General features: G+C 58.1%; 1 protein-coding gene across 1 annotated transcript; it reads right to left on the reverse strand.

Annotated features, from left to right (window-relative positions):
- Positions 1-7,403: 7,403 nt before the first annotated feature.
- Positions 7,404-9,674, reverse strand: LOC132243912 (antigen-presenting glycoprotein CD1d-like). Its single transcript, XM_059714403.1, has 6 exons — positions 9,617-9,674; positions 9,191-9,496; positions 8,566-8,847; positions 8,033-8,326; positions 7,580-7,678; positions 7,404-7,490 (listed from the first exon to the last, which is right to left on the reverse strand). Exons 1-6 carry the CDS (start codon positions 9,672-9,674, stop codon positions 7,450-7,452), a joined length of 1,080 nt encoding a protein of 359 aa, XP_059570386.1. The 3' UTR covers positions 7,404-7,449.
- Positions 9,675-10,477: the final 803 nt, after the last annotated feature.

Here is a 10,477-nt window from a genome sequence, read left to right on the forward strand (position 1 = left end):
ATCTCACCTGGGAGGGAATGCAGGTGTCCTGGCTCCCAGTCCCCATTCCCCTCCCCAGCCTGGGAGACAACCCAGGGGTCCTGGCTCCCAGCCCATCCCTACTACTACTCCTGCCAGACCCTCCAGACCTCATTCTTCACCCAAAGCTGGCATGAAACTGGGGTGTCTGGGCTCCTTTCCTCCTGACCCTAGGGTGATGGGCCTGGCTGGCCTTACTCAGTTGGAGACCCAGCCCCACACCCAGCCACTGAAGACCCTGGGGGCACAGGGAACAGCAAGGACCCTGAGCTGCTCCTCTCTGCTTGCTGAGGAGTTCCTGCAAGGAGAGACAGAAAGTAGAGAGCTTGGGGTCCTGGAGGCACCATCCCCTTGTCCCTTGCGGAAGGGAGAGGGACTCGTGGTATCTCCTCCACCACAAGACAGTGGCCACACCTGCTGCAGCCAGCAGAGAGAGGGTGACGCCCATGGCCAGGCTCAGGTCTTGGTGTCTGTCAGGCTCTAAAAGAGGGGGTGTAGCAGGAGCTCAGGCATAGGACCTTTACTGAGCAACACAGAGTACGTAGAACCCCTCCAAGGCTGCCTGCCCCAGGTTGCAGACTGGGAAGACAGGCGGGTCTGGCTTGGCCCAGGGAAAGATGGAGGAAGCACAGCATACAACAGCCCAAGGCAGTCATGGGAGACAGGCAGAATGCCTGGCAGAGCTGTGTGTGCCACAATCCAAGCACTGGGGAAGCTCCAGAGGAGCAGAGACACACCAGAACCATTCACCCCCCACCCACCCACATCAGGCAAGAGATCAGGTGCCTGGCAAGCAGCAAGCTGATGCAGACCCAGGAGTGAGGGATGTGAGTATCCCAGGTAGCCCCGCCAGGCAGCACTGAGGATCCCAGCAATGGACTGAGAGTGGGACCTGAGGTCCAGGAGCCCTGAGAGGGGCTGAAGATGGGACCAGCAGAGTCTGGGAGCCCAAGGGCTATTCTCAGGTTGGCCCAAGTAGTGTTTATTGTTCAGACTGGTGATTTAAACGGGGCAACACCTCAGTGGGGCCCAGCCGCTAGGGACTGTGCCAGAAGAAAGAAGAGGCGCTGGCAACATATGCCACCTTGAAATAGGAGTTGGCAATATATGCAAGACGCATCTCTTCAGGAGAGGTGTGGGCAATGTGTAGGAGAGGAGGAGCCCTGTGAAGACATTGGAGGGGACTCTACTTAACACTTGTGACAAGCTACTGCGGAGGCCAGGCATGCTCCCATTCACCCTGTTCTACCACTTAAGACCAAGGTGGGGTGGGCGAATCCAGGTGTGGTAGGAACCGAGAGTGGGGCCAGGGATTAATAGCTCTGCCACTGGAGGGCCCTAGCCCACACTCCCGCTACAGGGAGGAACTGGCAGTCGAACCACAGCACACCATCACCTGCCTCCCAGGACCCTCTGCTACATTTGTCCCCCACTCCCACAGAGAATATATAAAACCCAGGCATTTGGGCTGCCCATCTTACCCCCACCGACTCCCTAGTTTACCTGTGCCCTCCCCAGTGTTGAGAGCATCCCTCACACACACCCCAAGCTCTGCATTGCACCTACCCCAGGACATATCTGGCCCCCCAGGCTGCTGTGCTCCATGCAGCAGGTGTAGCTGTGCCCAGCACTCGGGTCTATGGGCAGGACACTGCACAGCTAGTAGGTTAGGTCAGCATTAGGCAGGAGGCCACTGGAGCTGGGCCCTGGGCCTGGAGGCACCACCTCACCATCACACCAGCAAGCTGTGCGGATGGACTGTGGGTAGAAGCCCGTGACCCAGAGAACCAGGAGCAGTGGGAGCTCTGAGGCAGTGGGAGGCTGCTGGGCAAACACCACAGCCACGGGATGCTCTGAGGAGGGCACAGATATCCTGGGACAGGGCATCCATGGCTCCAGAGGCAGCTGCATGTTAGATCTCCATGGAGGTGCCTCACTCAACAGGCAGCTGCTTCTCAGCCCAGGCACGGGCTGGATAGAAGCAGCCACTGCCCTCGGCCCCAAAGAGAGCTGACTGTCATGGTGCAGGGTGGAGAGGGGGGTGCTTATTCTAGCAGCAGGGTCCTCACCCTGCCTCTCCAGCACCTCCTTCCCATCACAGAGCTGAGCCCACAGGACCTGGATGCAGGTAGTACTGAGGAAGTTTTGCTTCTTGCTGGCCCAGTCCTTGTAACAGTTCAAGGTGTCCAGCAAAAGCTACACCAGCTCATCCTGCGACCAAGCCACCCAACTCACCCACCAAGATAGTGACCTGGTCCTTGCCCCCCAGGGCTGGCATTGTAATGCCCCCTGCCCCAGGTGAATCACTGCCGGGCAGGAGCTCGCAGCCCATGGAGGTCTGGGTCATGAAGGAGTCTGGGGATGGGAGGGGACAGCATGAGAGGATAAGGACGGGGAGTGGGAGGGGAGGGAGGGGATCCCCCCAGGCATTCACATCTCAAGCCCCCTGATGCACCCCACTGGGGACTTGGTGGATGAAGTTGCTCAGGTACAGCTGGATCAGCAGCTCTACATTGGGCCCAAGCTTGAGGCTAAAACCTTCCTGGGCCCAGGGCTGAAGGAACCCGATGGGGCAGGTGGCACAGTCCACAGCAGGCTTGTCCAACATACGAACCGCGGGCCGCCATGCAGCCTGCCAAGCCATTTTATCTGGCCTGCGGTGGTGGTGCCACCACTGCCACCACCACAGAGTGCAGAACCATGGCAGTGGGGGTGGAGAATAGAGCTGCAGCGGCAGGACGGAACTGCGGCAGCGGAGCACAAAGCTGCGGTAGTAGCAGCAGCACCAGTGGAGCCACAGCAGTGGAGCACGGATTCGCAGTGGTGGCAGCGGCGGGGCAGCGGCGAGGCAGGCAGGGGTGGCCCGCGGGCCCCAGCCGGCAATGAGGGGAGGGGAAATGAGGAGACCAGGTGATTAGCCATGAAGGCAAAGAGTAGTGACACCTGTGTTCAAGAATATGCGATCTAGCTTAGGGAGCTCTGCGGCAGCCTCCCTTTTGAGTTGAAGGGGAAACTGCCCAAAGAACGTAAAGGTGACCAGGGCTCAGGGGGGCTCCAGGGATGTCACGGCCACCCCTGGGACAGTACCCTGTTACACTCCTATTGATTTCAATGGATTTGTCCTGTTAAATACGAGTATTATTTGTTTATTTAGTACATCTAGTTTGTCTGTTGCCTTGGTATACATACTTTTGCAGCACTGGAGAGCTGTGCCAAACAGCCAACATGTTTCTTGCCTTGGAGATTTACTCCAGGGCTACAAATTGAAATAGCACTAGCAAAACAGGACTGTACTGTGGTGCACAGACTTTTTTCACCTGATGTGCCTCAATCACCTGTGTTATCTGCAGCCAGAGAGTGAAAGAGTTCTGCATATTTCAGGCACAGTGAGAGATAGATTGAAGCCTGTGGGAAGGGGAAGACCTATCCCATCCCCTACCACCCCCACTCCAACAGCTTGATTCCAAGGGGGGCTGTGGCCTGAGGCCTGAAGCCTTCACTGCATGAGGACCAGCACGGATATCTGTGTCCACCGGTCATGAGCCAGGAAGCTCCCAGTTCTGCTGGGCACTGACACACAGCAAGGGAAGCAGGACCAGAAGGCAGGAGGGGGCTCCGGTTCCAGCAACAGACCCCAGAGGAGGAACTTGTTCCCATACCTGCCCCGGCATTTCCTTCCTGCTCCCTCCTGCAGGGAGAGGCAGAAGCTGAGTGTCAGGCCCTGGGGCACTGGTTCCTGGCCTGGGGTTTGGGTGGCATCAGCTCAAGCCAGGCAGAGCCCAGCTTTAGGAGGAGTCCCCCAATGGGGACTGCAGCCACTCAGGGTCATAGCGCGGTCTGACCCCAGAGGAGCAAGAGGTGGAGGCTAGATCCTGCTTGGGCCAGTGCTGCTGAGTACCAGCCACCCCACAAGGTGGCCTGAGGCCTCCCCCTTGTGGCCAATGGTGGAATCCCTGGTGGCCCGGGTATCTCAGCTTGCGTGGTTGTGGGAATACAGGGACAGGGCCCTGCCGGCCTCCAGATCTCACTGACACTTGTCCCCATTTTTCTGGAGGCCCCTGGCTCTGCCCATCACATAGGTCCTGCCCTGACTGCTTCTAGGTTTTGTCCTTCCTGTGATAGCCATAAGCCCCCTGGCTGTGGGGTGGCATGGGATGACAGCGGATTTTCCCTGCACTTTTCCCTCCATTGAAACCAGCTGGTTTTACAATAATATTGTCTCTCCCCTCACTCAAGTGTTGCACCTGCGGGTGCTTTTGACACTCTGGGTTTCCCCCTCCTTCAGCCAGCAGTGCCTGTTGGGAGCTGGTCCTGGGGGCAGCCACAACCTGGGGGTGAAGAGGGCTGCAGTGCAGACCCTGCATTGCAGGGTTGGGGCAGCAGGGTGCAAATGTGGCCTCAGGCCTGGACAGCCAGCTGCTGGGGAAGGAGGGGGAAAACCCAGGTCAAGCTGCCCCTGAGTTGACCAGGGAGCCCTGGGGAATTAACCCTTTCCTGATTCTACCCCATTAGCAGGGAAGAGGGTGCACAGTGGCTCCCAGGCCAGGGCTATGACCTTGCTCCCGGGGTCCCAGGGCACAGCTAAGGGAGAGTGGGAGCAGGCCTCTGGCTGCAGAGGAAAGACAGCGGCTATGGGACATCTGGGCTGGACAACTCCTGATGAGGCAGATGACCAGAGCCCAGGCTGGGGGCTACAATGGACGAGGAACAAGGAAGAAGGGCTCAGGGGGCCTTGCACTCTATTTCCTGCCCCAGGGACACTTCCAGGTCACTCCCTCCTTCACAGGTCAGACATTAGGTGCTGCCAATGGGGCTGAGACCCCACATGGCTTATTCCACAGATTTTCTCATTCAAGGACAGGAGTAAAGCTCTGCCACCTTCCAACACCAGCGCTCCGGCCTCTCCCTGAGAAGGCAGCAGGCCCGAGATGCTGAGGCAGGCAGGGCACCAAGCTCCTCCTCTGTGGGCTTTTGCTGGAATTGGAGCTCCTTCCCACTGCCTGGTCCCACTTTCCCTGCCCAATGCCAGTGCACAGTCCATGACCTGTGGACCCAAGTGCCAAGGCAAGTCTTGACTTCCTGCAATAACGGCCTCAAGCCACAGCCTCACCTACCATCTGGAGCAGATGCCATGGGGGCAAAGCCCTGTTTATATAAACGGTCAGTCCCTCACTCTCCTGCAGGCTCCTACCCTTGTCCACCCCCTCCCCAAAGGATTGTGCTTGACCAGGGGGAGCCTGCCCTGGGAGTGAGGGAGGCTCCTTTACCATCACCCCTTCCTGCAGGCCATGGGACCTCAGCCTTGCTGCCCCAGCCTGGCAGCCAATTCCCCCAGTAGCAGGATTGGGGCCATCTCAGTGCTGAGCCAGGGGTACAGCCAGGTCCCAACCTCTTGCTGCACCTGGGGCTTGTGGGGAGCTGCAGCTCTGTGGTGTAACTGCTGCACTTCCTGATGCGCCCAGGCTCCAGTGCACCTGCCTGCCCGAGCCAGAGGTGCCAAGATGTGTGTGGGAAGCATCCGCCAGCAGCCTGGGGCCACAGGAGTCCCCTGAAGTACCCCAGTACTGTGCTGCAAGGGGCAGAAGGGGCACTCTCCTAGGCAGCCCCAGGTGCCAACATTTCTATAGGACAGCTTAAAAAAACATTTCCTTAACCCAGGGGGAAGCAGCAGGGCTGGAACAGCTGGAGTGGAGTGGACCACTTCCCTGTGCTGGCAGGCAACTGCCTGGGCACAGGGTGGTGACCTCAGTGGGCAGGAAGACAAAGGAATTAGTTGGCATAGGCAGCTGCGAGAACAACTGTGTCCCTCCTCCTGGCTGCAGCAATGCCTCAGCTTCCTCTCTGCTTCCCTAGACTCTCTATGGTGTGGGGGGCTCTTCTTGGTGTGTGCAGGATCTTTATCCTATGGCTGATGGCAGGGAGCACAAGGGGCTGCATGCCTGGGGGCTTCTGCAAAGCCAGGGGTGGGCATTGTCCCACTGCTGACCCTTGCTTTCCCGAAGGCTTCCAATGCCATCCCCAACCTTCCCTTTTCCACTCTCCATGGGGTCCAACACACTCCAGCTTCTGATGACCATACTCTTCCACAACGTCCCCGCCCATGTCCTGGACTACGACACCTGCCCATCCACAGCTGTCACCCCTGAGCCCACCAAGGATGTCCCCTAAGCAGTGAGGTGACCTGGAGCACACCATGCATCTCTGCATGATGCTCATCACCCAGATGACTGCCAGCGTAGGAAGCCAGCATGGGCTGAGTACAGGGAGTGCAGGGTGTGGCTGAGCACCGATTCGCTCATTGTAGCTATCTCCCACCATGTCCCTGGAGGATTGAGGCCACCAGAATTCTTATGGTCCCTGGAACTGGAGAACTCCTACATGGGAGGATGCAGGGGGGGATCCCAGGTTGCTTTGGGGGGGTTGGGGGTGGGGTTTGCTCTAACACAGCCTGGGTATTTTAATGGCTGTCAAGAGGAGGTACCAGGAAGATCATGCAATGCAAAGTTCTCATCCAGCCATGAAGATGGGGTTGGTGAGGCCCTGGCATCCCATCACCAAGTTGTAGACTGCCCATCAGCCCCCTCTCTGCTCCCCGAGCCTGACGGTGCCCATCACCCCACTTCACTTCCATCCCCTTCATGATCCAGAACCTCATGATCTGCAAGATCCAATGCAATGGCACCTCCCTCAGCTTATACTGAACCACACAGGATAAGCAGGACTTGGTGGTCTTCTCCTTGGCCATGGGAGGCTGTGGGGCCATACCAGGGTTGAGAAGCCCAGTGGGTCCAGAAGCGATACAACCAGGACTGGGGTATGTCCAGCCAGCTGCAATTCCTACTCTGTAATACTAGCATTGCCAAGGCCCTAAGCTCCATCTACTATGCAAAGGAGGTGCTAGAGAGGCAGTGTCAGGCCAGAATTGGATAAGCCCTCCTGGCTGACATGCAACTCCCTTTGGGGGAAGGAGCAATCACTGCTTGTATCAATACCTTGCCTGGGCCAAGGTGCAGCTGCCTCTGCAACTGCAGATGCCCTCTCTGTTAGCTATGCCCCCTGCCTAGGGGCAGAATTAGAAAAGACAAGATGAGCAGGACTCAGCATTGATCCCAAGGATTTTATTTAGGATACCTCAACTGGGAGAGAAGGAAGGCATCCTGTTTCCCAGTCCCCTTTGCTCTCGCGCACCCGCCCCCACTCCCCTCCCTAACCCGAGAGAGAACCCAGGTGCCCTGGCTTCCAGCCCAACCTGACCCTAACTACCACTCCCCACCCCGACATCATCCCCCTCCCAGACCTGGCATGAAACCCTTGTGTCCAGGTTTCTGGCCTGACCAACCCCTTTTTGCTGACCCAAGGGTTTGGGGCCTGGCTGGTCTTGCTTAGGTGAAGGACCACAGCCACTGAAGAACTTGGGGGTGCAGGAAACAGCTACAGTCCCATACTGTTTCTCTGCTCTGACCACGTGGATCCTGCAAGGAGAGACAGAGGGTGGTGTGCTCAGGGTGCACAGGCTGGGGGCACCAACCCTTTGTCCCCTGGGGAAGGGAGAAGGACTCACGGTGTCTCATCCACCACAGGACAGCGGCCAAACCTGCTGCAGCCAGCAATGAAACGGCAATGCCCACAGCCAGGCCCACTGCCCAGTGCCCTCCAGGCCCTAAAAGAGGGGGAGAGCGGGCAGTGGAAGCACAGTGCTCCCTCACCTGCCTCCCAGGAGCCCCTGCTGCCTCTGCTTCACCCACCCCCACAACACTTAGATGGAAATCTGGTGTCTGGGCTGCCCATCCTGCCCCACCAACCCCCGGAGTCTACTCACCCCATCCCTGCATCCTTCATGCCCCTTGCTGCTCTACAGCTGTGCCCCTGAGGAGGGAAACTGCAACACCCAAGCCAGGAGCATGGAGGCAGGGGGCTGGAGCCAGCCATGGGTGGCAGCCACTGGTTCCAAGGGGGCTGGCCACTCCCCAGCACTAAGAGCATCCCCCCATACCCAGTTCTACCCCACACCTACCCCAATACACAATGAGGCCTTGGTGCCCCAGGCTGCTGTGCTCCACACGGCAGGCATAGCTGTGCCCAGCTCCTGGGTCAATGGCCAGGACAATGCGCAGCTGGTAGGTCAGGTCGGCATTGGGCAGGAGGCTGCTGGAGTTGAGCCCCGGGCCTGGAGTCACCTCCTCACCATCCCGCAGCCAGGTCACACGAATGGGCCGTGGGTAGAAGCCAGTGACCCGGCAAATGAGCAGCTGTGGGAGCTCCAGGGCAATGGGAGGCTGCCTGGCAAACACCACGGCCACCGGGCGTTCTGGAGATGGCACACAGAGGTGTTGTTAGGGTATCCATGACACAAGAGACAACTGCACATCCAGCTGCATGAAGGATCCCACTGGAGGTGCTCCAACTTAGAGACAGCTGCATCTCAGCCCAGGCAAGGCCTGGATAGAAGCAGCAGCTGCTTCCTCCCCAGCAGACAGCTCCATGTCAGCCAGCGGGTGGCTGAGCAAGAGGGCAGGAGGGATTATGCCAGTACAGGTCTGGCCTCACCCTGCCTCTTCAGTGCCCCCTTCCCGTAGTAGGCAAAGCTCAGGATCTCAGCGACACAGGTGTTCTGGAGCAGGAACCGTAGCCGGTTGGATGTGCCCCGGTCCTGACTGAAACTACGGCAAACCTGCTGGGCCATCTCATCCCCTGGTGCGGCCACCCACTCACCCGTGTCCAGGTTAAACCTCACCAAGCTGTGCCTGTCCCATGTGCTCTGGTAAAAGCTGTAGGAGGTGCCGTTGGGAAGGATTTCACAGCCCATGAGGATCTGGATCACAAAGGGGACTGGAAGAGGAGTGAAGGTGCATTGTCAGTCCCAGGGGAGCAGGGATGGGGCTATTGGGAAGGTGAGGCTATGGTGCCAGGGATACCCCATCCTTTCTTTGTGACTGGATGACCATTTCAGCTTTGCAAGATCCTCCTGGTACTTCATCTGACAGCCATTAAAATACCCAGGCTGTGTCAGTGCCTCCCCAAGCAAGCTGGGGTCCCCCCTGCACCCATTAGAGGGGGCATTGTCCAGTTCCAGGCACCACAAGGACTCTTGTGGCCCCAACCCTGCCAGGTGGGAGACAGCTGCAACGAGCATGTCAGTGCTCAGCCCCCACCCCAAGCTCTTTATACTCACAGTTCACGACAGGCCCTTGCACCGCGGTGGCAATTGTCTGTGTGATAAGCACCAGGTAGAGATGAATAGCTTTCTCCAGGTCACCCCACTGCTTGGAGGACAGCCCCTGACGGGCCCAGGGCTGGTGGAAGCGAATGGGGCAAGTACCACAGTCCATGGCATGGGTGGGGACATCGCCCAGCAGCGCGGTGCCCTGGGTGTCAGCTGCTCTGGTGGTGTCATGGAAGACCATGGTCACCAGCAGCCGAAGGATCTGGGGTTCCATGGGGGGCGGCAAGGAGGGCATGGAGGATGACATGGGGAAGGCTGCAAAGAAAGCAAGGGTCAGTAGTGGGGCAAGGCCCACCTTGCACAAGCACCCCAGCATAAATGCAGCCACTCACACCCTCCCCAGCCCCAGCTACAGAATCAGAGCCCTCCACACACCAAGCAGGGACCCACGTGCCACAAAAAGGCCAGGGAAGAGAAGAGGAAGCTGCTGCATCATTGCAGGGGAACTGGGGGTGGGGCCCTGGTAGCTCTCACACCTGCCCATGTCAAATTCTCCTTTTGTCTTCCTGCCCACAGAAGCCAACACCTGTGCCTGGCCAATCATCTGCTGCAGGAGGGAAGGCCCCCTCCCACCCTGCCCTGGGTGTCCCCACCCTGCCGCCTTCCCCCAGGCTGGGGCAATGTTTAAGCCCCTCTCTAGGACTGGGGGCTACTGGGGCTGCCTAGGAGAGTGTCCCTGTGGCCCCTCTGCAGCACAGCACATACTACTTCCCTGCCCCCCACTCCACGGATTACTGCTCCTGTGCCCTGAGGCTGCTGGCGGGTACTGCCCACCCCGAGCTTGGCCTCCACTTCCCTGGCTTTGGCAGGCAGGTTTGCCAGGCTTGGGGCCACAGCTTCCCACAGGACCCAGTGTAGCCAGTAGGTTAGAAAATGTATCAGTAATAGATCTAGGAAGCAATAGAGGGTATGAATGTGATATTTATGACTAAGAAAGAAGAAGCAAATGAAATGAAATTTTTTATCATTTTCCGGCCCTTTGGAGGCTAAGCAGGTATCCGGTTTGCTGTGGTTTTTATGGGAAGCTACTAAACTCTGTTCCTCCATCTGACTAACTGTTAGGAGGCATTTTAAAGGGGTTAGCAAAAATTTGTAGTAAAGTTTGGGAAGCATCTCCTACATTCCCTGGTCCCAGTATGGGAGGCTTATTTAAGCCTACTTGGCTAAAACTCGGTTGTCAGGCTAGGGCACGCTGAGGCAAGAGACCAAATCAGAGTGGGTATGGGCAACATTTGA

Source organism: Alligator mississippiensis, chromosome 11 (assembly GCF_030867095.1).
Source record: "Alligator mississippiensis isolate rAllMis1 chromosome 11, rAllMis1, whole genome shotgun sequence".
NCBI lineage: Eukaryota > Metazoa > Chordata > Crocodylia > Alligatoridae > Alligator > Alligator mississippiensis.

Coding starts and splice junctions, on each gene's coding strand:
- LOC132243912 (XM_059714403.1), bottom strand. CDS start 9,674: ATGCAGCAGCTTCCTCTTCTCTTCCCTGGCCTTTTTGTGGCACGTGGG. Junction 9,497..9,616: donor GGCACGTGGGTCCCTGCTTG/GTGTGTGGAGGG, acceptor CTTTCTTTGCAG/CCTTCCCCATGTCATCCTCC. Junction 7,491..7,579: donor CCTGTGGTGGATGAGACACC/GTGAGTCCTTCT, acceptor CTCTCCTTGCAG/GATCCACGTGGTCAGAGCAG.